Source organism: Aptenodytes patagonicus, chromosome 13 (genome assembly GCF_965638725.1).
Source record: "Aptenodytes patagonicus chromosome 13, bAptPat1.pri.cur, whole genome shotgun sequence".
Taxonomy (NCBI): Eukaryota; Metazoa; Chordata; class Aves; order Sphenisciformes; family Spheniscidae; genus Aptenodytes; species Aptenodytes patagonicus.
In genome coordinates this window covers 16014942-16042755 of record NC_134961.1, presented here as the reverse complement: position 1 = coordinate 16042755, position 27814 = coordinate 16014942, and the positions used below count along the sequence as shown (strand labels likewise).

Here is a 27814-nt window from a genome sequence, read left to right as displayed (position 1 = left end):
GCCTGCTGTGTCTGTTCTGGCTTCAGAGTTAACACTGCCTAACTAATGAAAGGGAAAGTTAACAAAAAATTGTAGAAAGAACAGCTGCGCACCTTTTTTTTTTTTTTTTTTTTTCAAGAACTGAAAATTACTATTTACAAGAAAAAAAGAAAGTTTATGCATTCTGTCATTATTCAGAACTTGTAGCTTCTTGTTTCAGAAAAGTTATGTATTATTTTTAAGTCATGAAAACTTGGAAGACTTGCCATGTCTTACTTTCACATGATCTTAGAAGCTTTGCCATATTCTAACTAACCTCTGCCACCTCACCCCAGTCAGAGCTTGGAGATGAGACTCTCTCACCTTTTCCTTATAGTGAGCAGGCCCAGGCTTGTATTTTTAAAGCTTTTTATTTTTTTTTTTTAACTATAATATAAAATAACAAACCAGAATAAGACAACTCCATTTACTTAATTAATTTTTAAAAAAGAAAAAAATATTTAAGTACATGTCAGAAGTCGGAGCTGTTGGATATTTAAATGAACAAGTCTTTTGCTCTGTTCAGTATGTCCTTGCAGACCAGATCGCTATTTCCAGCACTTGGTCTGTTTAGCACCTGTAAGTAGCATCCAGGGCTTGTGCAATTTACATAGTTATCTTAAGGTCCCTAGTAAGTATGTTGCTTCTGGGGCTTTTTTGCAGGTATGCTCTGGGCTGCCAGCTAGCTTCCTGCTACACCTAGTTTTCTCTAGTTTGTGGTCTAGAAGCTTTCCCTAGCTGAGCATCCTCTCTTCCTCCTGGGGAGAAAAAAAACTATCTTCCTCCTTCCTCCAGAAGTTCTACCTGATCCTGTGGGCAGCAGTCAGAACAAGGAAACCTTTTCCTTTGTGCTGTAGTCATGTTCTTCAAGCAAAACACAAACTACAACATGCAAACAGTAAGCTAAACAAATGAAAGTTATACTATCTGTCACAAAAGTTTTTCCTGAAAGAAGCTGAACAGAGTAGTTTATTTTAAGGCAATTATTTAGAAGCAATGTTCTCAGTTTGAACTATTATCAAGAGTCTTGAAAATGTTCTTTAAAGCAGACCACTTTATGATTCTTTGGGTTGTTTATAAAGTCTTAATTTCAAGATCTCTGAATACTAGGTGTTTAAATGCAGTTTAGAGATTAAACTTTTACGTGATTGGTGTGACTGATAGGATTTTGGAAATGTTTTCTGTTTGAATAGACTTGTCACTAATGTGAATAGTGGGAGTAAATTTAAAACTGAAAAATCAAGCTTTGATTTTTACAAACCTAGCCTTCAAAGAAAGGTAATACTTTTTTCAGTAGTTATTTTGACCTCTTTCATTATGTCAGCAAAGTTACGGAACTTCCTGGCTTGCCATTCAAGAGTGGTGGCCAGCATATAGGTTAATGTTCATATAGGTTAATGATGAACATAGGTAAAATGTTTAGCTTCAACTTCTTGTAGGAGTGGAACTGATTAAAAACAGACTTTGCCTTAGGGTTGTTTGGCTCTTTTAGGCATAATGCAGTAAATTATATGATAAACAACTCAATAAGCCAAGAATTCCAGAGATGCATTTCTGTAATCTTTATGCTTCGTTGTATATACAACATCTTTGAAAAATCATGTTCATATGAACAATCTGCTGTGAGTAATCCCTGATGAACACTTAGGAGTTGAGATGATGGGACTTTTTGTATTGTAATATCTAAACTCTTATGTGTATAATTCAGATGCTATATTGTGTATTATATGCTTTGGAGTTGATTTGAAATTTTTTGACCTGTTTTGCTTAGAGCAACATCTCTTCTCTTCTGCCATACCTCCCTGTCCCCACCTGCAAACCCCTCTGAAACTTTTAATGACAACTTTATTTTGGATCTCTTTGGATTGTTTGAATGTTGGGTTTTTTCTTTTGATGTAGCTGGAGGCAGGGGTAAAAGAGGTTTAGAGAAATGGAAACATCATGTTTTATTGAGCTGAATAGCATGATGGTCTGTAGAAATATAAGTTATCTTAGAAATATTCTTTTTCACACAAAGGGATATCAGAAACCAAAATTTAATGTATGTGCAAATAGCTTGTTTTTTTGCTGTATTTGTGGAAAATGTCTCACCAGCGAGCTAGGTTCTCTGGCATGTATTGCAAATCAGTTAATTTCTCCCTCTGCTTTTCTATATTAATTTAATTTTCTTTGCAAAATTATTGCAAAAGAACATCAGTGTGCTTTTCTGCAGTTTGACTGGTAGCTTTTCAGTCACAGTGTAGGAGTAAACAATTGCTGTCCTTGTGCTTTCAGCCACATGTGGCTGTACTAGTTACTGAGCTGGATTGGTAAACTGATCTGGGTTTAAAAAAGATGCCTTTTATTTTTTCAGCTGGATCAGTTTCTCTACACAGTTCATCACACAGTTGTGAAAACTCATCCTAGCTCAGTGCAGAGGAAGAACATTGACTACTTGAGACTACTTATGCATTGCTGTGAAGTGGCATGATCATAGCCTTGCTCTCTTTATTTTACTTGACTTGCCACAGAAACAATTGTCTTCCAAGTGGCTGTCTCAAAATACCTCAAAGTTCCTAGGATATTTTTGTATATTGAGAAATAGACCTCTGTCCTCGGACCATGTGATCTGGCTGTAGCCTCTAAACAGTGTAGGAAGTAACATTTTTTTAGCTTGGTCAGTATAGCTTTTAAATAATTGTGAATTAATGTAGTGAAAAGCAATGTCATAGCCACAACTTCACGAATCTAGCTAATTTAACATAAAGTAGGGTTCATGTTGTCATACAGAACAACCTCATTAGTTTAAATTTTCTGCAGATAGATGAGGAATCTTACAACCATAATTATGGATACTTAATTATGGATTATACTGCAACTCAGTGTTCATAATCCATGTGATGTAAGTTAGTGCTACAAGATGCAGTTACTTCTGTAACGTACTTTAAGTGCACTTAATACTAAAATCAGTATTTATACTATCTCTTTAGGGAGTGTGTGTGTTTGTGTGTGTATGTGCTGTTTAGAAACATAGTTCTCTGACCAAACAAATAAATGTAGGATTTGTGTCAGAGGATAAAAAACTGATCTTAATTAATCTCAGGTATATGCATTTTTTTTGGCATAAGTCTGTTCTTGCTGTTGGCCACTGTATTGCTTTCCTCAACAGGATAAAACCTGGGGGAGGGCAGCTTAACTAGTATTCTCCCCGGAAGTTTTTGTTGTATTTTTACTAAACTTCATCTTTATTTTTATGAAAACTGCTACTTAGGAAACTAAACTAGTTATTTGTGTACTTTAAAAAGTAGCTGGTTCCAAGAGTTCTGTGAAAGCTTTTTCTTCAGATAGCTCAACTTAAACCAAATCTGCCTTTTTTTTTTTTTTTTAAACTTTTGCTATCCTGCATGGATGATGGACAACCTTCATCCAGTGAAGACTAAACTGCTTTTACTGACTAGCTGAAATACTGTATATTTAGGCTATGCTTATCCCCTACACTGGATTCTGAAGAAGCCTGTGGCTCCTACTAACAGTGCCATTGACATTATTTCAGATGAAGACATGAGCACAAATCATAGGTAATAAATGGAACTGAGCATCTTTCGACAGTCAAAGTGAAGCCCAGCGTACTAGCAGAGCATAGATCCCAGAGCCGCAAGTTCTTTTCTGTTCAGCTAGGTGCTCTGTGATGGCGGTATGATCCTGCCTGATGTATTCCACCAGATATAGGCACCTCCCTTCTATTCCTCCTTGGAAGATGTGTCCCACACTCCCTCTTTGTATTCCTCCTCCCTTTAATCTCAAGAAGGATACCCGTATGGCCTGATCACTGTGTCTCCTGTCTGTTGTTTTCTGGGTGGATGGCTTTTTTTTGTTTCTTTTTTGAGCCATAGCACTGCATGGCCTGTCAGTATTACCCCGGATCTCTAGGAGATGTCAGAGTAAGGACGTTTTTCTCTGTTTCCTTGTGGAAGCTGTGTTCTGAAGCTAGCTTCGTTCTCAAGATGTTAGTCCTGTCCTGTTTAGACAGAGAGCTATAATGAAGCCAAGGCTATAGGAGTATGGCACCTAAAGCTAAACATAAGAAGAAACTCTGGCTCCTTTGTAAAATATCTTCTTTACTCAGTGCTATGCTGGAATTGTTAAAGCTTCTAAAGTTAATTGATGCTGATGTTTCTAATTTTTATTGATAAAATTCCTTTTAGGTTCTGCAGTGTTTAGGGGGTCACAGTGCACATTATACCGTATCTTCCCTGAAACTCAGGAAGAGAAATTAGATGGGACAGTGTGTATCATAACTGGTGTCAGTTCTCTGAAGACCCTCTGGCTCACATGTGAACCTGTCATATAGTCAATTTTCTCCCCAGTGGTGGTGTTTTTTTCTTCTCCTGAGTATTGTTATCAACTGCATTCCAGTAGACTTTTCAGTGATACAAGTAACCATAAGGGCATAATATTCAAACTCTTAAAAACTAATAGTGAGTGTGGTATGATACAAAGAATCTCTAGGGAATTACAGATCAGTCTGCACACTTAAAATGTTTTTATTTGTTGTTTGTATTGGTCATTACTTAGTTGAATACTGTAACTGTAATCTGATAAGCATTTTAAAAGCTTTTTGAAGTTATGATAGAAAAGTTATTTATTTTAGCCGTCCAGTGTACATTATACACAGCAAATGTTTTGTAACAGCAATGTGGCATCTATACCTATGACAGGATTTTAGGCTACTTACCTTATTTTGGAGGGAAATAGTTTTCAGAGCTGAATATGAACTTTTATTAAAAACATTTGTTGAATGTTTTGAGAAACTCTTCAGTTACATGTTAAAGGGTGAAAGACTTGTCCTGGTTGTTTCCACTAAAGGGTCATGATGGCTTTTGCAGTTTTAGGGTTTTAAGATCCATTCTGTCTAAAGCATGATGCAGTGCTCAGAAAATGGGGAAGTATATGTGTATTTAGAATGACAGCTTTTGCAGTATCCACCGTGTAACTGACTCTTACTGTGCAGAGCTGCTACTTTCTAAATGTTCATTTCCCCACTTGTTTTAATTGTTTTCAGCAGTAGCAGTTTGGGGCTTCTTTGTTCTTGTTTTGTTGAACAAGTGAAATTACTAGCATGATGCCAAGTAACTTTTTGAATCTGGATTGTTAGATAATGGATTGGACTTAATTAGAGGGTCTGTTTGTTTTAATATAGCTTAAGATATGGTTGGGATGATTAATTCTGCTTCTTCAGAAGCAACATCTAAAAAACTATAAAAAGGAAAGCTTATTAAAAAGTCTTTAGACAGAAATTTGCTAATGGTGCTTTTCCGTTTTGCTTCAGGCTATTTCTCATGAGAGTAATGGACATACCATATCTCAATTTGGAAGGACCAGACTGTAAGTAGCTTATTTCATTGTAAACTTACTACCATTCTGACAAATTTCCTGGAGGAGGAAGTGTAGAGGTTAATTATCATATATCTAAAGCATGGGACATCAGCTGTGTTTAGGTTATTAGCCACTTACCAAATGATCTAAATGTGTCGTGTCCCCCCCTTTTTTTTTTTTTGAATGAAGTAGTAAAACTATAAGTTCTTCAACTTTGACCAGGGAATCTGTGTTACAAAGGAGATTGACTAGAACAGATTAAACTATTGTAACTGAATGTAACAGAGTTTGAAGTTAACAGCTTTATGGTTATTTTGGGTCACTATTCGTACGTACCATACAACACATGAAGTGGGGTCTTAACACTTTCTCCCTCTCCCCTCACCGCAGCAGTAAATACAGGATGCAAACTAGTGAATAGCAAATGGTTCTGAAAAATCTTCTGGCCACTTTCCTTCAAATTTGCGTGCAGCAGTACTTTTACTTAACTTCAGTCAAAACATCAGAATTCTTTTGCCACATGAGATTATGATTACATAAATGGAAAAGTACTACTTGAAATATTTTTACATTTTAAGTTATTTCTGGTTACAGACCTGGGGTTGTAATAAGGTGCTAATACATTTAAGTGAAACCAGATTTTACTAATATAAAGGTCCTTACTGTTATGGGATGTTACACTATGAGGGAGAAAACTTTGGATGGGTGTTACCACTGATGTCTTGTCTTATGAAAATGTGAAGCCCTGGAGGTCAGTCTAGTCATCGACTAGATGAAAGCTTAATTTTATACTGTGAAGTCAGATACACGAATGTCTTAAAAATGATACCCATCTGGAAGCAATATTGATGTGAAGACATTTTCCACTCCATGCATCAGAAAGCTCAGGCTGGAGGATGACCCTTTATTAGATGCTAGTTTAATAGTAACAGAATGCAGTTCTAGAAAGATGGAAGTAACTACTGGAGAGGAAAATACATGCTGTAAGGGCATATATTTAACTTTTAAATGCAGCTAGGTGATCGGATCACTGAGCTCTGGCTCTGCGGATCTATTGGAATGGTTATCTAATTATGTTGCATACTTCTTTCCCCAACTGTTTGATATTGAGTAGAAGAATGGATAAATACTTGGGTCATTGAGAGAATGCCAAAGCTACTAAGCTGTAAAGATGCTACTTCCAGTTGCTAGCCAACTTACAGGATTGTTTTGATACTTTGCCAAGAAGAGTTGCCAAAAGAGAGTCTGCCTCTGAAAGTCTGTCTCTTTTATCTGAAAGCCACTCCTGTAGAACAGACTGATGCAGATGTTACAGCAGAATCTGAACCAGGGAGACTTTCTAAGCTTCAAAATGGAAAGTACATCTAGGGTGGCATGTTTGGCTGGCTGCTTTAGAAACTTTTATCTCTATTCTGAGATTTAAATGCTACTGTAGCTTGAGGAAGCTATCTGGTTGGTTGTTGTCTGTAGAGGGCATTTTTGCAGAGAAGTAAAGCCACATAAAGAATAAGGCCACGCTTCTGTGGTAGATATACATGGAGACTGTATTTTTAAAAAAAAAAAAAAAAAAAAAAAAGATGAGGCGCAGCTAACTAAGTGACTGTCTAAGTTTTGTTGTGATTGTCAGTTTGTTTGTCCTGTAGTGTTACAGCTAGTTCGTGCAATTTTTCTAGAAATAATAGAGTTCGGTAACATATGCTAGGTCAAATAGTATTGAATATGTGAAAGTGGCTTTCATCATCTTCTTTTGTTACTGTGTATTAAAAACTCTTTAAAAAGAATGCAGTTGCTGCACAAAATGACTGCAAAGCAGAATATGAATCAAATATTTCTCACCTGAGTATGTAGAAGGTATAGAGGTGTAACAGCGGATTCAAAGAGAATTTAAGAATAAACTGATACTGGAGAGTTAGGAGTAGTTTCTTCTCTCTAATCAATAGAAAAAGGCTGTTATATAACATCTGAAGCTGGAGTTGTTACAATTCTCTACTACTGGATTGCAAATACTTAAACCTTTGAATTGCTAGCTGTTCAATAGGCTATACAGGAATGAATTGATCTTCATTGGCTTGTTAAGACAACTTGTGGGGTTTTGGTGTTTGGCTTGTATAGTGCCAAATTCAAAAAAATTGAATTCTGGTGCTTAAAAAGTTTTGTGTCCTTTTGGTTTTTGAAGTAGCAGATTTAAGGAACAAGACTTCCCTTGTGCTCATGAAAGGATTGCTTTCTTCAGCTACTTGTGTCTCCATCCAATCTGATGCTCAAGTGCTCATGCAAACCTGTAATTTGTTAGCAGGGAGTTTCTAATAAACTCATGCTAACCCAGCTTGTTTTGAGCTAAAAAGATTAAAGCACTTACAAGCAAATCACAAGTGGCTAGTGGCTGGCAGCTATAACATCTTCAGTTAATACTGTTTCATCTGGAAGAGGCTATATTCCTGCATACCCGTCTCCAATATCAATTTTATTTCAGCTGATATGATCAGACGGATGAAAAATTTACTCTTTTCTAAGCTGCATGGGTTCTGCTGACCAACTAATTAGACACCATGTTACAACTTTCCACAGGGTCATGTTCCGGTCTTCCATTTTTTTTGCAACTGAAAAACTAGGTTCTTTACTTATGTGGAGCAAAACAAGTAGTTTACTCAAAACTTATGAAACTTATTTTCCCCTGACTTCATTAAGCATTCAGTATTTCAGTTATGAGATGCTGAGTTAAGACTGTATTATTTTTACTGTTGGTACACACATAATGGTGCTTTCATGAAGGTGTTGGGGTTTTTTTAGTATTTTAATACTATAATCGAGTTCATGCTGCAATCGCTTACTTAGATGCATTTGGAAATATCTGTTCTATTTTTATGACATGTTTTGGTTAGGAACTTGAGTTTTAGAGGCCTCTGAGTAACTGTTGTGTTCTGTTGAGTTTACACAAGATGTTAAAAAATTATTTGGGAATAAAAATTCCATTAACCCTTTGGGCAGGGGTGGGAAGGCTTAAAACCAAAGCGCATAAAAATCTATTCTATCTATTCAGGAAACACTGTAGCTGTTGAAAGCTACAGTTCTCAAGTTCATGCAAAAATGAAGCCTTACTTGTGGAATAGAGATGCACTTAGAAACATACATGCTTTCTCCTATAAAGTACATACCAGGCTGAGGACACGACCACTTACTGTAATTACTAGTCATAACTGAATTGTAGTAATTGCTAATGCTTGGCTGTATTTATGAAATTGACAATCCACAAGGCTTTCATCAGTAAACAGTGCAAAGTTGCATCTTAACCAAATGTGGCAAAAAAACCTAACAGGTTTTCCCTTGTATAATGGGGTCAAGTACACATGAAAGTCGGATATAGCAATAACAAGTGATTGATGGTCCGATTTTGGACACGTGCTCCATGAATGAGATCCACCTTGAAAAACTCTCCTATTTTAATGCTGACAGCTGAGGAGATCGGAAACTAGAAAAGTTTGTATCACAAAAGAATTCAGGAGGGTAATTCATTAAGATGAAAGTCAGTCCCTATATCTCTATACCCAAAGAAGAGAGAAGCTCTTCCTGAGAGTGTTTCCATGTGGTCAAGTTAAAATCTGATCATATAAAGCTGTGTGTAGTTAACCCTTGAGTTACCTTTAGCAAACTGGAGCAGTAAATTATAAAGTGGAACACTCCACTTTAATGGTTCAGCCTCTGTCTAACATCAAACGTAAAATGACAAGGGAAGATCTAGCAATGTGTCATGCATAAAAACATAAATCTGCAGATACCTGTGGAGAGGCTCAATTAATGACTTGTGAATAGTTTCATATGAAAATGGAAAATATTTCAATATTTTTGCACCTTAAAATACAGTATTCCACTTGCTGCTTTTTAAAATATGGTAGGAATTCACAGGTTCTCAAAGCTCAAGTGTCTAGTGAAGGGAACTTCAGTCTCATGTACATTGTGGTGATTTCTTAGGTACAAATGATCTTTACTGGGCGAGGTCAAAGGTCCGTCTTGTTTAGTAGCCTGCCTCTGATGATGACCAAAACCAGATGTGTAGGGGGAAGTGTGCAAAAGTAAGGCAGATGTATAGTGATAACTTCTGCTGTACTCTTACGTCGTCCAGCGGTTTGACTTGGATTCTCTCTCTCAAATTCACAAAGCTGCAAATAACTTTCAGTGTACACCAGACTTCCTTTGCACTTCCTCTTTAGATGTTGTTTTTTACATGCTATTTTTTTCTTGGTGTAATTTTTAATTAAAAAAAAAAGTCTGTCAGTGTGTATATTCTAGCTTGTACCTTATGTTATATGAAAACTGAATTGAACATTGCTTCACAGTAAGTTTTTTATTGGCAGAAAAATGGCAACATTGAATTATTGCTAAGAATTTTTTAAAGCTAGAGCTGGAGCATGAAGAGGCTGTTGTTTTTCATTTCTGTCCTTGAACTTGGCACAAAGGATGTGAAGAACTGGATTTGTGGGCATTTCCCACTGCATGTAATGCTGTTTCAATTTCTTATACAGATGAGCTAGTAGGATTTAGTACGTCTATTTCATGCATACTTGCAGGCACATTTTTGTTGGTGCCTGATGTAGTGTCATAGATCTTGGCCTGTTTTCTTATTTAAAAAAAAAGAAAAGAAAGGAAAAAAAACCCAACACACAACCATATTGGATAACTTTTTTAGGATATTCTAAAGATACCCGTAGTGACTCTTATTTTAGCAAACGCTTCTTTGTTTTGCAGTGCAGCCAAAACGAGATCATGTTCTTCATGTTACTTTTCCCAAAGAGTGGAAGACTAGTGATCTTTACCAGCTTTTCAGTGCCTTTGGTGAGTGATAGTCTATCCTTCCTTGCACTTTTTTTTTTTTTTCTTCTTCTTTGTCATTAACAAGTACCTCTGGTTTTGTTTGTTATTTTTAATCTGTGGATGCAGACTTACTCCCAGTATAGGTAATGATGAATCGCCTTTTGTAATTTTTGAATGGTGTCCTGTGGACTTCCTTTGTAATGATGTGTTGAAAATGTTTGCCCTGATGAACTGCTCTTTAGAAGTCTTTTTATGTGGTGCTTGTTGAATATTGTGGACCTTTGATCGTTTTATTTACAGCCTCTCCTGGGAGGAGGTAAGAGTTTATATAGGTGGGTAAAGGGAATGGGGATTGGTCTGAAAGGCAGATCAAGGTTTTAGGAATAAGGTTCATCCTGCAGTCTGCTTTAAAGCCAGATGCTAACTTACGTGAGTCTAGGCAAGCAAGCAAGCTTGAAAATAGTCAATTTGATTGCAAGATTGTGAACACGATCCAAGTCAGAAGAAATGACAAAAAAGCTATCTAATAACTGGGGACTAGTAGTCCTGTTGTTCCTCTACTAAGTATTAGTATATAATGTAAGGACATGGAGATCCTAAATAATTGCCAGTGATCTCCTGATACCTAAATCTTGCAGCAGAAAACAGTGATTATGCTTTGTGTCCCTAAATCAGAATAGGAATGATCTTTCATACAGCTCTGTGTTGGATGTTGTTTCCAAGATTTTTATTGCAGATTGGTTTCTAGTTTCTTATTGCTGGGTAAGGTAATGCTTCAAAAGAGATCTTTTGGGCTTGCACTGAATTATAAATTATTTTTCTGGGGTTTTTCCCTGGGTTTTTTTGTTTGTTTTGGGGGTTTTTTTTGTTTGTTGTTGCGTTTTGTTTTGTTTTGTTTTTTCAAAGAGGTAACTTCTTTCCATTTCTTAAAACATTTAATGTAAAATAAAAATTATCACTCTTATTAAAATAATTTTTGCATGATTTTCCAGAAATATTTGCTTGCAATACTTACGTTATTGAAAGTAGCTTATTAAATGTTACGTATAATAGACATTTATGCATCTTGTCTTCCTCAAATTCTGTAATAAGGATTTTAATGGGAAATTGCTTTTTTTTTAAAAAAAAAAAAAAAGGAAGCTATTAACCAAAGTGTTTATTGGGGAGATTACTTTCTCATTTAAAGAAATAAAATCTTTGCTTTACATTAGTCTTGGCAGCTCTAAGGAGAGCATGTATGACTGAATTTGTAACTTCATATTCCTAAAAATTTTCTGCTTGGCACTATAGTTTCACCTTTTTCCTGCCCCCAGTCTTACTTAAAGTCTCAGTACCGACTTTGTCCATTGGAATATAATTGTTATAAAAACTGTGCATATTTTTACATGTGTATTTATTATCTATTATGAAATGGACCTTTCCCCTTTTGGAGACAAACAAATGAAGAGATGTCTGTTTAGCTAGTACTTGATCAGTGTACTGCAGAGTGTACTGCAGATGTTTCAGAGTAATAGAATCATAGAATCATTTAGGTTGGAAAAGACCTTTAAGATCATCGAGTCCAACTGTAAACCTAACACTGCCAAGTCCACCACTAAACCATGTCCCTAAGCACCACATCTACACATCTTTTAAATACCTCCAGGGATGGTGACTCCACCACTCCCTGGGCAGCCTGTTCCAGTGCCTGATAACCCTTTCGGTGAAGAAATTTTTCCTAATATCCAATCTAAACCTCCCCTGGCACACCTTGAGGTCGTTTCCTCTCGTCCTATCACTTGTTATGTACCACACTTAATGACTTAAGTCAGAGTTTGTAGTGTGGCAAACAGATTCAGGGAAAACCTGAACCTAACCTCCACTGAAATAATTGCTGTGGTATCCATAAGGACATTTAATCACCAGTTAAAGGATGGAAGTCACTCAGTGTACTCAGTCTCGTTACTCCTGTGCTTGCTGTGGGTCACCACGCTAGTTTACAGAATACTGTTCTCCTCTCCACCTAGAATTGTGACTTGGTAGTCTGTGCAGGGTCTCTGGACCTATGTAAAATTTACTCGGTTCCTTCTGACTTTTTGATCTGTAGTGCAGCATGATGCCAGTATAATGCTGGATAGGATTTACTATTCCCTATTGGGAAATCTAGAATGTGAGAATGTAAAAAGTTACTGAGATTCTTCTAGAGTTGCTATTAAAGGGGGTAAGAAACAATGCAATTTGGACATTGTTTCTATAGACTTTTAAAGACTCAGACATATAATTTTTCTTATTTTATCAACTCTTCCCCTTCAGTGTTGGTGTGAAATGCAAGCACAGATCACTACCACCAGGGGTCATACTTACACACCTCAAAATACTATTCAATTTTGACATTACCATTTTTCTCACTTCTCCAGATTTCAGAGCTGAATGTTTTCAGACCTGGATTTACAAACTCTTGGTATTTGGGTAGTACTTAATCTGTATTTTGTTTTAGGTCTTATTGCCATGGTGTCTCAAAACAAACTGCAAATTATTCCTTCCAAAATTCTGGGAGTACCCATGCTTTTTCAGTTGTAGCTGGACAGAGAGACAGAGAGTGGCACAATGTAAGGTTAAGTGATTTGCCAAAAGCCCCAAAAATATGACAGTAACAGACATGAATTATCCCAATTTATACACCAGTTAAACCAAAGTGTTTTTAAATCAAGCTTTTACCTGGATTAAAAATCAGTTGTTAAATTGAATAGCAACATTAACCTGAATTTATAGAAAAATTATCTTGAATTTGTTTTAGCCTAGTATGAATTGAGGCAGAGTTGTAATCTTCCATGAAGCTTCTAATGAAAGCAGTGAAACAGCTGAAGGGGCTGCAGTGTCAGACTTGGAACTGTTTTACGTTTGCTACTCTAGAAGGAGCGTTCATGGTTCTGAAGTCTTCCAGTACTTCATGCATACCAAGTGGACACCTGTTCATGCAAGATGTTTTTATAGTCTCATGGGTGAATGTAGTTTCACTGTACAAGTACTTGCAGTACTATGCAGTCTCTTCAAACACTTTCTTTAAATTCTTAAATTTGTGTAGTTTATTTGGTCATGCTGATGTGAAATACGAAGATATTAAAATAGTATTTGCTAGAATACAGCTTTTGTGTATTGCCTTCACTTCTACTTAAATGAATGTCTTTGATGGGCTTTAATTAAAACACGTACTATAAAGTATTATGAAAACTACTACTTAAAAATTTTCCAAGTGAGTGGAGTCAAACCTATGCATTGTATTTTGTGAGAGCATGAGAATATTAAGATGGAGGTGAATGCTGTTGTAGTTCATGGAGTCAGTGATCTTGAAGATCCATAAATTACTTTTAAAACGTAACCAGTCCTTTGTGTGTTTAAATCTTGTTCTAGTAGGCCAAACTACTATATAGGTGAGTTTTATGTGACTCTTAAATACATTTTTTGAGACTCATTTACAAGTTTCATACATTGACATCTGTTCCTGTTAACCGCTGTACTGCAAACTCACTGTTTAACTTTTCTTAATTAAAAAAAAAGTGCATTTTGAAAAATGCCCCTTTCAAAGGTGAAAAATCTAGTTTAAGGAAAACTTCTAGCACACAATATATGTATTAAGTATTCTCCTGAGCTCATGTTCATATAGACATGTGAGCTTTGAGTGTTGGTTTTTTGGTTTGTGGGGATTTTTTGGGTGTGGGAGATTTTTTGGGTGTGGGGGTTTTTTTGTTTCTTTTTGTTTTTGAAGGGGTTTTAAATTTTAATCCTATTTTTCTCTATGCATTTCTGGCCTTTCTTCCTTCTGCTCATGCCAATGTTTCCTTCAGCTGTTCTTGCTTTCTTTGTACCCTGTCTTCCTGCCAGAAAGGTGGAAGCTCTATTAACTCTTCTCAATTATTCGCCAGTAAAATGTTGTTTGTGTTTAATATATGCTTCAACCCTTGCTCAAAGACTAAAAGCTTCAACTGTTTCTGTTGTTTAATGCAGTCAGTGTCCAGAAACTGTTAGCAATTCTATCATGGTGTCAATGTGGTCAATTGTTTTTTTTACTGTAAGAAAGTAGAATATGTTAATAAACGTTTTTCGTTAAATGAAAATCCATATAGTCCTAATACCTATATTAAGTGTTTAATTGCCACTAACAGTTGTTTCAGAAACGTATGAGAACAGAGCCAAAGTAAAACAACTTTCCTGCCTTCTAGCAATCTATAACTTAAGGACTCATGAGCTAGAGGTCACACTTGCATCTTTTAGTTTAAGCCTTTCACAGCTTTCTGTAAGTCAGTCTAAAACCATACTTTATCCCATATATATTCTTGTCATCCACAGCACTTGATGGCAGTTCCCTAACTGCAATTAAGCATTATGTGAAAAATTCTTCTGGTTTTAAAACTTCTTTATATTTTATTAGATGTCCCTTAGTTGTTTTATAATGAAATAGTGAAACCCCTCTGTACGTCTTTCATATAATTTCTGTTCTCATATCTTCCCTACAGATATGTATAGGCATCTTCCTTGGACTCAGCCTTCAAAAGAAAATTCTTATTTTACTTAGTCTCTTATACGGAAGCCTTTCCATACCTTTGGTCGTTGTGGTATAAAAACTGAAGGAAAATCTGTTTGACTGACATAATCCATCAATATAATTTTATTCTGTGGATTTTAACGTTGTTTGCATGTTTGTGTTTATATAAAGAGAATTTTCAAATTTATTTACAGAAAAAAACACATTACTTTGCACCTTCATCTCAGAAGCAACAGATCAGATTTTCATCTGCTCTTATTTGGGTGAAGACGTTTTATTTCACTTGATAATTCTTTATTTGACATTACCCTTTTTTTAGCAAGCGACATTGTTTGACAGGGCATGTAGTAGCAAATAGACAAGGGGTCACATAGGCTAACAAGGGTGTTCTTCCAAGTATTGAAGACATTTGATCTATTCTAGCAGTGTAGAGAGAGAAATCTTCTGTTTTATTTCTCTAGAGCTGGTATTACATTGCTGTATATGGTTTGTTTGGATTAGCCTTGCAGTAAGTTGGCATGCGGCTATGTTGATTGCTAAATATTGTACTTCAAGTGCAGATGCGTTTGCTTTTCAGATCTTTATTGCCCTTTCACCATACTTTTGAAATGCACAATATTTACTGAGTGCTTAGCAATATTGCTGAATGATCTAATTTATTAATCTTGTCTCTCTTAAATTCTTATTTCTTAATAATAATGAAATGTGACGTAGTCTGAAAAAAGTATCTTTTAAGCATGGAGAATTGTATAAGAGCATTTGTTGCAGTTCTCTTCAGATTGCAGCTTAGCGTCCACTATTTAATGTTTGACTTGTTCTTAAAATTATATATTTAAAATGTATAAATCTGAGTATAAAGGCAGCATATGTTGGGAGGTATTGAAACCCTTAATTATCTAAAATAGCAAAGTCATTTAGGGTGCAGCAGCCTTTCTGCAGCAATGAATAAGTATCTGAAACTGACATGATGTGCCATCAATAGGTTGGATTTTTATTTATTTATTTTTAATTGGTACTTTGTGAAAACATGGGCACTGAAGTCCATTTGAGTATTAGCTGAACTCCTTCAGGATATTTTAGTCCATCACTGATCCTCTTCAATATTTTATGCTAAGGGCACAATTGCAAGATGTTCAGGAGAATTTTTCTTTCTGATCTTTCTTTTGGTCTGTTCAGGGTAGATACGGAATTAATTAACTATATATATAGGAAAGGGACAGAATCCGGACAGCACTTCCATGTTGAAGAATTACAGAAGAGTATGGTCTCAGATGATTGTTTAGAAAATTTTGTAATTAGTAATGCAAAAAAGGAGGACTTTATACTCAAAGAAGTTCAGAACAATAACTTGTCAATGTACTTGGAACAGTGTTAAATTGTGCAGTAATTTCTAATACTTAAAGGGAGCTTGGTGTCAGGGTCCTACCAAATGCACTACAATTTTGAGTTGCAATCATAAATCAGCTTGGGCTTTTCCTGTGTTGTGAAAGGTTAAGTGTCCTGCCAAGAGCATGTTGTCCCTACAGTAAAGACCCTTACCCATAGGCAGCAAAATCGATGTTCTTCAAAGATTTGAATTATTAGAAATTGAATTTATTTGGCCTACAAAGTTTTTAAAGAAATTCTAACGTTTGACTTCTCAGTGTAGGCTCTTCTTAATAGCAGCCTTAGCCCTTTAGTATAGGGAAATGTCAGAAACCATACTGAATTAATTATGGTTTTGGCAATGATCAAAATGATTATAACTTAAAGTCCTAAATAGCTGGCTACTCAAATGTATAGCATGCAAACTAAATCTAACTAGGCTTTTATTTTTTATAATTCGAAAATCTGTTTATTATCTGGCTGGATTTCAGAAGAGACTTCTATAACCTTGTAACCTGTAGGCTAAATTAGATTTAAATAGATTAAACATCTGAAAATAAAGTGCATTTTAAGCCATTTTGCATCATTGTTTTTAACCTTGTAATGTCTGAAGGTTAAATGGTGGTGTAACATTATATATAACTTGATTTCCTAGTCTGCCTGAAAAAAATTGCACCAATTTTCAGTATCTGAATTGTACAGTAGAGCACTTAGATGAGGGATAGGAGATGCAAATGGATTTCAGACTATAATAAGACCTTGTGTCTGGAATGGGAATCCTTTCCTCCACTTTTGCTTGATCATGAGCTCTTTTTGTGCTAATGTGACACTTTAAGCCATTCACACAGAAAATAGACTAACTGTTTGATGAATGGAGGAACTTATTTCCAGTCACTGTTCCATTGTCACAGCTTCCAAATGAGGTCCCTGATTTTGTGTGTTTGTCCTCATATTTACTCAAATTAAGTTTTCATTGCACATCCAGGAAATGGTGTACAGTGTGATCCAAACAAACCAGAGTTTGAAGATTTAGAGTGTTGCAATAACAGAGTTCTTCACTTGTGTGAACAATCTTCCCTGCACCACCACCCCACCCCACCCGGCTCCGCTCTACTGGAATTTCTTATCTTGGGTGTCTGTACTAGTAAAGGAACAGTGAGTGGTAACTGGAGCTTGTCCATGCTGTGTCTTTAGGAAATGCTGCAGTTCTGAAGGATGGATAGGTTTTAAAACCCAAAGACCAGTTCTTCATTTTGGTACAGAGCTGAAATTTCCCCGAAAAAATTGCTTCAATTTTTGTTGTAGAATTATATAGAACACATGAAGAGAGGACTAAAAGAACCCTAAGATTACTTGAATTGTTACAAGATTAAAAAAAAAAAAAAGAAAAAAAAAAAAGGGGGCGCTACAAAAAAGCAGAACAACACTCTGGGAGTGAAAAAGGTATTAGATGTGTCTCTTTTTCCTTTTGGTCCTTACTCTAGTGGGTCTGAGGGTATACAGGATGCATACGCAGCCCTAACAGTCACTGCTTTCTGAACAGTTCCAGGCTCACGTGCAACTGTGTATGCACTATACACCTTTACAGTGGACAAAAGCCTTCTTAGGTAAAGTTACTTTTAATTGACTATTTTCTTTTATGTCTTGGCACATCGGATAAAATCTGTGACTAAGCCTAAGAAAAATAGTCATAATTTCTTTTGCCTTTTCTAGGTAACATTCAGGTTTCGTGGATTGATGATACATCAGCATTTGTATCATTGAGCCAGCCAGAACAAGTACAAATAGGTAAGTGTTTCTGAATTTACTTCAATATTAAGACTTGACTTCAACTGGCTCCTGTAAAATGCTCAGAGCCAACAGGGTCTGTGATTCTAATGGCAAAACTACTGACTTGGTTCAGATGCTACAGGAGGAACTAAACTTTTATAGCACTGGCACATGTGTTGCAGCAAAGACAAGAAGCCCAAACTGGACTTGACTGAGAGAGTTTGGTGTTTCATTCCATGACCCTCTTAAGTACCTAAACCTGTAGGTAGAGTAATGCTAGTTTCTTGACTTGATGTAGTATTTATTGAGGTTGTTTACTGTTACTTTGCACAAAGTAGAGCTATCAAAGACTTTTATGGTCTTTGCCTTCAGATATCCTTTGGACTGATATACGTGTTTGGTTTGGTTTACATTTGCAAGTAACAAGTGCAGCGGAAAGCCTTTTGGTGTATTGTAGAACACATGCAAAATAATAGTCTCCTAACAGTCTGGACTGCTAATGTGTCTACAGTTTGTGCATTAATAATATGCAATCTCTCCAGACCTTAATTTTTTAATTGTCATTTGAACTTTTGAGCTTAGCTTTGAAAAATGTTCGTGGAAGTATACGTGTTTAACTTTTTTCTTGAAAGTTGATTGGTTTTGGGTTTGGGTTTTTTATATATATTGCTACTTGGTTTGGATTTTAGTAGAGGGATTAGCTTAAAGAAAAAAAATTGTGCATGACTACATAAACACTCAGTGAACCCACATTCCTAATTCAGATAAATAGGACAGATAGTAATATTTCACTATTTACAATTGTGCAAGGTACTCTAGAAAGAACCATTTCCGGTATAAGAAGCTGACTGAAAGCATAGAGCAAAATATTATTTAGGTATTGTAAGAAAAATGGAATAAGTAACACTCTTGAGAAATCAAGAATTAATCAAGAATTAAGTAAAAAACATAGGAAGAGACCAACATATCTGAATTTACTGAAAATATTGCTTCCAGTTATGAGGAAAAACAGTCTTTTTGGGGTGCGGGTTTTTTGGGTTGTTTTTTTGTTTGGGTTTGGTTTTTTTGTTTTTGTTACTGTTTTGGGGGTTTTGTTCGTTTGGGTGGTGGTTTGGTGGTGTGTTTTTGTTTTTTAAGATTTTTGGTTGATTGTAGTTAGATCCGCAAGCTCTTAGTGGTGTTTGTAGTTCTTTTGGGCATATATTTGAGAACTGACCCATAAACTTACTGCTGAGAACAATGACTGGAAATGGACCATTATACATGATGATTTGGGATTCGTTATGGGAGCGTCATCCCTGTTTACTCAAATGCTTGCATCAAATGCTGTGGAGCCAGTAAGAACAGCATACATAGCACTTTTGATTAAGTGGCTGGAATTTTGTTGCACTTAAGAGCTATCCTGCCAGAATTCCCACGATTAAGTTCTAAAAAGAAAAAAATGAATTATAAAACCACACTGAGTTCACCATCATCTATCTTATGAAGCTCAAATAAAGAAGCTTTCAGGTTCTGGATGCATAATCAGTGCATCTCTCTAATTCCTTATTAACATCCTGTGAGTGTTTATCATACTTCCTCATACATACATATCTCTGCAGAGGATTTTGAGTGCTTACCAGCAGCCTCCTTACAGCAAATGCTCCTTAGCAGCAGGAGCCATTGTTTCTTCATCTATATATAGATATAAGGACCATATAACTTCTACTGAGAAGTTCCAGAGAATTATGTCAAAATAAATGTGGCCCTATTTTAGCTAGCTCTGTAACTCAGGAAGGCATTGCTAGCACTTCTTGCATGTGTCGTCTTAGTTTCTTACCTCTGAAGCATTCATGATTTGTAAACTGTATGTATTATAGTTAGTGGTGATACCAGCACACCATCAAAGGTTTGAGGGAAATGCTGTTCATGCAGCAATTACAAGATTGGAGGGAATAAGCCTTAATCTAAATTATCTTAAGTAAAAAGTTACTCTGAGCTTTGCAATCACAAATGATATGTTTGTGAAGTAGCAACTTAACATGAAGTGTCTGAGGCTTTTTATTTCAGACCTGATTAATCTTATTCAGAGTTTGGTCTCCACGTGTGAGGTATAGGCTGAGAAAAAAATTGTATAAAGGTTTGGAATTGTTCCACCTTTTTGTCTTTCCAAGAGGATTTGTCTTTGTGGTGAAATGCAACAAAGTTGTGTTTTCTGCTTTTTAGTTCAGATGCCCTGATGCACAGAATCTGTAGGTCATTGTAAGTTTATATATCTGTGCCTTTTTTCCCTCCTCTTTTCAAGCTGATTGTTTGTTTCTCTGAGTGGGACTTACAAGACCATTTGTTTTCAATAAAAAACATGTGTTTTATGCCATTTCATAAGCTGAAAGCCTTCCTAGATGCTGCTACAGTAACTTCCCCACTGCTATCACCTCAGTTACTTACCTATTGTCTGAATGCTTGGCATACACATTCACCACCACTATTTTTTACTTTTTTTTTTTTAATTTTTGGTACAGCAACTACATATTGTGAAAAGGACTGAATGTCTGCAGAATATTTAAACTGAATCTTTCTGGCACTGCTCTGTGTGTGTGTCGTCTTTTATGCTTTGTCAAACAGGAGGCTTGTTCAGTGGCCTACGTACTAGGAAACAAGTTATTTGTTTGAAAGCTCAGGTGAATATAGTCTTTCATGGATTTATATGAAATCAGGTTAGTAAAATCTCATATACTGAAAGCAGTCAGCCAACCAAGCTGATAAACTATAGCAACCTCAGTTACCAAAAAGCTGTGCGATTTTTACTGTAAAATGGCTTAAACCTCCCCCCCCCCCCCCCCGTAATAAATACTTCATAAAATCAATTCTGTTATTCTATTTCCTGATCTTAAATTCTTTAATGAACTGGTTTGGCAATAAAAGTCACTATTTGTACTTGTGATTTAGTGAGCTGTGTTTAAGTGAAGAACTTAGGAAAAACTAATTATGTGGCCTGTTTTTTAACCTGTTTATATAAATATGTCTGCATCTTCTGGACTACATAAAAAGCCTTGGAGAACTGTCAAACAATATGATACAATGCAAGATGTTGCTGCAGACATACGTTTATGCTTACCTCTTAAAGATGTTTCTGGCTTTGAGCTGGTATTAATATGTGTAGTTAACAAAGCACACATGTGCAACAAAAACATTTATGGAAAATAAATGGATTGAGAACATGAAGGGTGTGTGGAAGTTGAGGTGGTCAGATTTGCATCATATGTGAGTCTAAGCACTGTAAAAATATCCAGACTTACTGCATCCTTTTAATAATGGAACTGTGTGGGGGAAAAGCTATGAAAATAGGATCAGTTTTGTAATAATCTGGATGGAATGTTAACTGATTCTAGGTCTACCAAATATTTTTTTAAAGTCAGTTCAGATCAGGGAGGTGTCTTTATTTTTCAGTTGCAGCAGCGATTCAAATACTGAATATTTGGCTGAACTAATGTAAAGTTACAGAATTGAACAGCAGATCATTTAAAGACTGATCTGCAGTCATCCCTTGGCGTACATACTCAGGATAACCAGTTGATGAATCTGGCTTGTTTCTTAAAAACCTTTCTCCAGTGCCTTTTTATTTTGTTCAGCCTTGTAGGATTTAAAACATGTGATTTGTCCATATTACTAGTTTTGTTTAACTGTATCTAAGGGTTGTATTGAAATTGTGATGGTCTTGTATCCTAAATACAGGGGTTTTTTTCCATGCTACTTTGAAAACTTTGAAAAGTTTTGCTTTTCAAGATTAATTTTTACCTGATTTAAAAAAAAAAGGGGGGGGGCAGTTGGAGGAGAGGATTTTTTTTTTTTCTTCGTTGTCTTTCATATTTCAGATAATTAATTAGAATTAATTTTCATGCTCATGCTTAACCTTTACATCAAACAAATGACAGATTTCTTAAAATGTGACACTTTGTATAAGCTGTTCTATGCTGTTTCTGTTGCTTTTAACTTTCCTGGCTTCAGGTATTTTAAATAGACTAAAAACTTGTTCATCTACACCCTGGGAATCTGTTGGATTTCTCATGTTAATATGCATAGAAATCCATTTTGAACATGTAGGTAATAAAAAGTATCTGTTCATCCCCTAGTGCTCTTTAAAACAGTGTTCCTGAGTTATGTAATATCATGGATGGTAACCATTAAGACCTAGTAAAAAACCGATTGATGAAACATTGGCCCATATGCTTTTCTGTTTAAAAAGTATAAATCTGATTAGCTGAATTAAACTAATGAGTAGCTCTTCAAATTTCACATGGTAATCAGTAGTGTGCATGTGGCCAGGAAGAATGCACATTCCAATTTTTTAATTGTTAAAGTGTTACCCTGAAGGACCTATGAATCTTTGCATAGTATAAAAAGTCTTGTTCCCTCTTCCACTTATTTCCCTCTGAAAAAATAAGAAGGGGAAAGGGCAGTATTTTTATAGGCAATTTTGGAGCTGCTCCTAAGTTTCAAACTGAATATAGCATGCTTAAAAAACATAAAACAGAAACCTCGGGGAGACAAGAAGCAAATCCCTTAACCTTCTCATTTTGCTGCTTATAATAATGTCCAAGAATCTTCACTTTATTTGGTTATTCATGCGACTCACATATTGGCAGACTCTAATTTAGTATGGGTAGAAAAGGCTTGTTCTTGTATAAAATCATATTACTCTTTATAATTAGAACATAAACTTCAGCTTGAAGTGGAAGCTGCATCAAGACAAATGTTAGGTAACCGTTTCATAATCACCATGGAGTTAGGTGCCTGCCGTGTCTATATATGTAAGTTGTACCTGCATATTTAGTGGGGGAAGATTGTTCTTGAGTTCTGGTGGGCTGTGTTCTCTGTGTCAGTTATCACTGTTGAACTGCCATGTTGTCATGTTAAAGCCAATAATGAGTTTGTGAAAGTGGTGGTTTAGATGGCTCTAATGTGTCACTTTTTGCAATATGCTCTGCTGTAAACTGATTTCCAGGTTACAAGCATCTTAAAACAATAATGGACAATAAACACAGTCTGTTTTCTGTTGAGGTTTGCTGTTCAAGGCAGATAATTAATAAGAATTTGTTAAATGGTTGATACTCCTTTAGTTGGACATCTGGGAGACAGAACTTACTGGTGCCAAATTGTAGTTCATGTGGTCTCAGCATTTCTGTCAAACATGGAGCATGTGCTTTTTAAGTGTGTGACAAAAGATAAAGCAGTGTGCACTCTTATAGTTGATAAATACAAGAAACATCAGAACGGACTTTTGGTGTACAACTGCTGGCTCTTATGACTTTCAGCTTGCTAGATAAGCTTGCTTTTGGATGCTGTTCAGCTTTGTATATTTATAAAGTTGGCTTTTCATCTGGAAGAGTTAGTATGAAATAAGTACTATTTCAATGCTTCTTGACTTACAGGGGTCTAGATTTCATACAAATAGTCTGGAAATGGTGGGGAAGATGGGAGAGACTTCAGCTTGTCTTAACTTTAGAGTAAACCCAGTATTTTATTTTGATTAATAATTTGACGTAACCTGAAGTATTTCAGTGTTTCAACCATTTCAGTATCTCAACCATTCTGGGCAGTTAACTAGTTTGTGAGCCTTCAATTAATGCTTTGTATCAATGATAAGCTCTTGTTATTCATGGTTTCCTTGAATTTTGTTGCCAGCCAACTTTCAGTGACTATCTAGCTCGCTGGTCTAAAAAGAACCTAGATGCCGTCTTAAAGGGAGGTTTCTTTAGATGTCTTTGCACTTGTGGAGTCTTTATAGGCCATCTAAAATGTACTCTTAAATATTGCTGTTACTTGAGGGTGAGTTAATTTCTGAAACATGGGAAAAGCCTTATGTTAGATTTTTAAAGTGCTTGAAAGTAAAATTGGGTTTCTGTTCTGAGACATTTGACATAGTTATATGTTAATGGAAATAATGGACAAGTTTATCAGTGGTACTTCAAAAATATACCTGGTTTATTTTCCCTTAGCAGCTAACACTTGCTTTTAATTCTCTTTACTTAAGGCTTAGGTGTAGGCTAACACTTGCTTTTAATTCTCTTTACTTAAGGCTTAGGTGTAGTTTAATAACGTCTATTCTCTGATTATGAGCAACTTCTACAATATTTTAAGACCACTGAACTTAGAGTAATTTTAACTTGAGAATCTTCCTGAGAATTTTTTTCTTGCTGTTTTAAAATGCAATAAATACACTTAACCTGAAATTTTAAATACATGTGAAAAGCAACTGCTTGTCATAAATAGCAAGCATTGAAATAATGTTAAGTTGTTCCATGTGTTAGTGCCCTGATACATGAGCTCATATAGAATTTACTGTGTGCAAGATATCTTCTTCCTCTAGGCATTGAGTAGATCAATGTATTTAGACAGCAGGGGAGCAATGGACTAAAGCAGGTGCAGCAGCTGAAATTGTGATGGCCTTTCAATGATTCTTGTTTAAATCATTAATCTTTCTGAACTTGTGAGTTTCTCAGACAGGGCTGGACTTTATGGTTCATTAGTGTTTTATAAGGTTTACTATAGAACCTTCTGCTTAGCATGAATGCTTACCACCATGATTTAAAAATATACATGTGTATTTTGAGATTGTGTGCATATCAGTTTCTTCTCACTGCATTTGGGGAAACGGCAGGTAGTATCTGCTGTATTACCCAGATTCTTTGAAAAATTATATTTTCACATGACTGTTCTCACCAATAAGATAATGTGAAATTCATGTCAGATATATACTTCGGGCAGGAAACTTCCTTAACGTAGACCAAGGAAGCCGGATTCATGCTGCAGTATGTCTGATCTCAGCCATTACTGTTGTTTTACTTTTTATTCAAATTATGTGCAGTCTCAAACAGTTTCTCTAGCTTTTTGTGATTTCTCCTCTCCTGCCCCCCATCAAATTTTGGATTCTTAAGATCCACAAGGTTTTTGACATTTTAGGAAAGCTTGGTTTAAATTTTGCATCAGTGGCTTGGTATTTCTCATGTTAAATTTGAGTGACTTGAATTCTTGTGCTGCATCAAAATGGCATTTAAGATGAGAAACTAATAGTTGTAGTAATTATATTAAGATATAATCACCTTGTAGATGTATGCTTTTACATTATTTTCATGCAAGTTGGATTTTTTAAAAACATACGTTACCTTGAAACTGCCTATAGTTTTTCAAAAGATCATAATGATTTGTTATATGTGCCTGTATGCTATGTAAGGACTTGAATGAAATGGTTTCACTAGGAAGACCTGAGCAGTTAGTCTGTAGGTTTTGCACTCCTCATGAGTAACAAGGGTTATCAAAATGGAAAAGTTAAAGATTTAGCTTTATTTGGGGTGCCTTTTTAATGGGGACAGTACCAACACACTTGTTTGATGCAGTAGTGAATATGTTAATTCTGGCAATGGGGTGCAATCATTCCTGTAGCAAACTGTATCTGATGGGTGAACTCATTATCTGGATAGTTCTTTTTGAAGCACCCGACATGTGGAGCATTAATAGGCGCTTCAATTGAAAATGTCGGTGTTAATCTTGAACAGTCTTCTGGACAGCACTGCCACGAGGATGTCTTCAAGCTCAGTTCACTAGTTTTTGTTCTGAAGTTCTTAACCAGTGTCAGAAATGTCATCAGATTTTGCAGGAGTGTGCTTCTTGCAAGTGCTCAGCCTTAGCTGAAATGTTTAATTTGTTGGTATTAAAATACAGCTAATGGTTTGTGCCAGTCTTAATCCTTCATTGTTACATAAAGGGGATGACTCTTTCCCTACTCCAACAGTGAGCTCTCACTGCTTTTCTTTTGCTGGTTCTGTGTCCAGAAAAAATAATAAATGAAAATTCCTGCTGATTCAGTGACGTGAACTTGGCTCATCAGCAGGTCAATAAACACCAGAAGCACTGTAAAGGAGGGCATGGGACCAGGTGGCTTGGAGCAGGGGCTAAGGAGCAAGGAATGGGATTCTCCCATTTGGTAACAAGCTGTTAGATGAAATCAGCTGTCTAGCCAGACCGTGGGTTCTGTTTTTTTCCAAAAAGTCTTTCAGATCTGACCTCTCTGTGCTTTGAGTAATAAAAGACATTGAGACCTATCGGACTAGAAAGGAAGTGTTCTGTACATTTTACACTTTTAATTTGTAGATCAACATATCTGAACACTTCACTAGTACTCCTGGAAATTAAAATTCTCCAGTGTTGACTTAAAAGCACTTCTGGACTGGTAAATGCAGGGAATGAGATGTGGTGAATTTCTACTTGTGTTGTTCAGGAATCTTGATTATAACAAGAAAATGAATTGCTGGTTGATATATTCTAGTCATGATTTTACAGTGGAACCTGTGGTAGAAATCTAATATAGATAGCTATTTTACAACTTTCCAGCATTAGTGATGCAAAATTAAGAGGACCAATTATAGACTTGCCTTCAGGTACCTGCAGCCATATTTTTTCTCATCAGTTAAAAAAACAAAACAAAAAAAACCCTGTGCCCTGTAAGTTTGAATATAGTAGTTTTTTTCTTACTATAATGTTGGAAGTCTTTTGACTACCCTTTAATTTGATTTGGATTTTTTGAAATGGGTTAATACATTTCACAGCTTTTGTTTCAATTACTAAGGTATTTAAACAGGGTGCAAAGGTTAAGTAGCTTGAATTCTTTCTGTAATTAAAAAACTGCATTTTTAAGTTAAAATCCTTTGTAAATCTGCATACATGTGCATACTATGAAATGTCTCAGTGAACTATACTATCATCTGTGTTCTTTGTCGAGAGAAATTTTTTGAGTTTAAAACATTGTCTAAGGATCCCTCCTCGTTTTCTGCCATGCTTTGTACTTGGCATTTTTTCTTCTGTAAAACCATTTTCCTTCAGATCACCTATTCATTTTCCCATTTTCTCCAAAATGGAGAGTCAAAGGCTTATTTTGGTTTGCTCTCTGACTAACTTGCCATCCTCCTTTGCAAGGTGAACAGCTTCTTTGTCACCACATTGATCCTGCTCCCTGCTCTGGATTCAAATGTCAAAAGAGATGACAATCTTTGTAAAACAGTCTTTTTTAAAAAGTCTATTTTAGAATCCGTATAGGCACTTTCCGCTATCTTAGGCTAATACAAGAGAGGAAAACAGAAAGAGATAGTCAGCACCATGTACAAATTGACGTTTTCAGTTTTGATACAGCCTGCAGATAGTTGCTCTTATCAAATATAATTCAGAGACTATGGATCTTTCAAATTGTTAAATTACTTTTCTCCATCATAGTCTAGTACACAGATTCCTTGGAGCAAGGAAATACATCTTTACCAACCTTAATTTGTGTTTCTGTGCAGTCAGTATGCAGCTTGTGAAATTAGGTACAGAGTTAACTAACAAAGTTCATATATTTTATAACTTGGAAAAACGTTGTCCTAGCATAGCGATTTGTCCTTGAACATTTTGTATTTAATTCTGTACCTATGTCTTGGAACAAAAGTGGTTTTTACAAAGTTAATATTTTCTTCATGGGCGCCAAGGAATAACGTAGTATTTTACCTCAGTTGTTTTGTTTTGGGTTTATTTTCCTAAACAAAAATTTTTAGACATCTAAATTTCTAAGCATGTAAAAATGATCAGTCAAGTATTGTTTGTTTTATTTTAGTAACTGCAATGCAGGTGATTTCAAAGAGTTATATTTTCTTAGAGTAGTTTGAACAGGCAATCTGTGTTGGTGAAATTGATAAAAGCTTAAGTTCTCTAACAAAATGCTGAGACTTGGCACTTTTTAAATACAGTACCTTCCAGCCTGTTTAATGTTTGGGCAACTGAGGAGGAGCAATGCACATACAGAAGTTTGATAAATTCCCTTGGGAAAGGGGGGGAAACAGGCATGTTAAATAATTTAAAACTTGTTGAAGCACACATATTTTCTGATTGAATGCTACAACTGGTACTAAGACACTTGAGACTTTCTAATAGTTATATTGAGGCTGCTTTCCTTATCACTGAATAAAA

General features: G+C 35.8%; 1 protein-coding gene across 3 annotated transcripts in view; it reads left to right on the top strand.

Annotated features, from left to right (window-relative positions):
* The window catches only part of PARN (poly(A)-specific ribonuclease), a 64468-nt gene that overhangs the window by 21204 nt on the left and 15450 nt on the right, over positions 1–27814 (top strand). For all 3 annotated transcript variants that reach the window (XM_076351527.1, XM_076351529.1, XM_076351526.1), the window contains exons 19-21: positions 5327–5382; positions 10117–10203; positions 17783–17857. In XM_076351527.1, coding sequence (XP_076207642.1) covers positions 5327–5382; positions 10117–10203; positions 17783–17857 — 218 coding nt within the window. The remainder of the gene's footprint in view (positions 1–5326; positions 5383–10116; positions 10204–17782; positions 17858–27814) is intronic.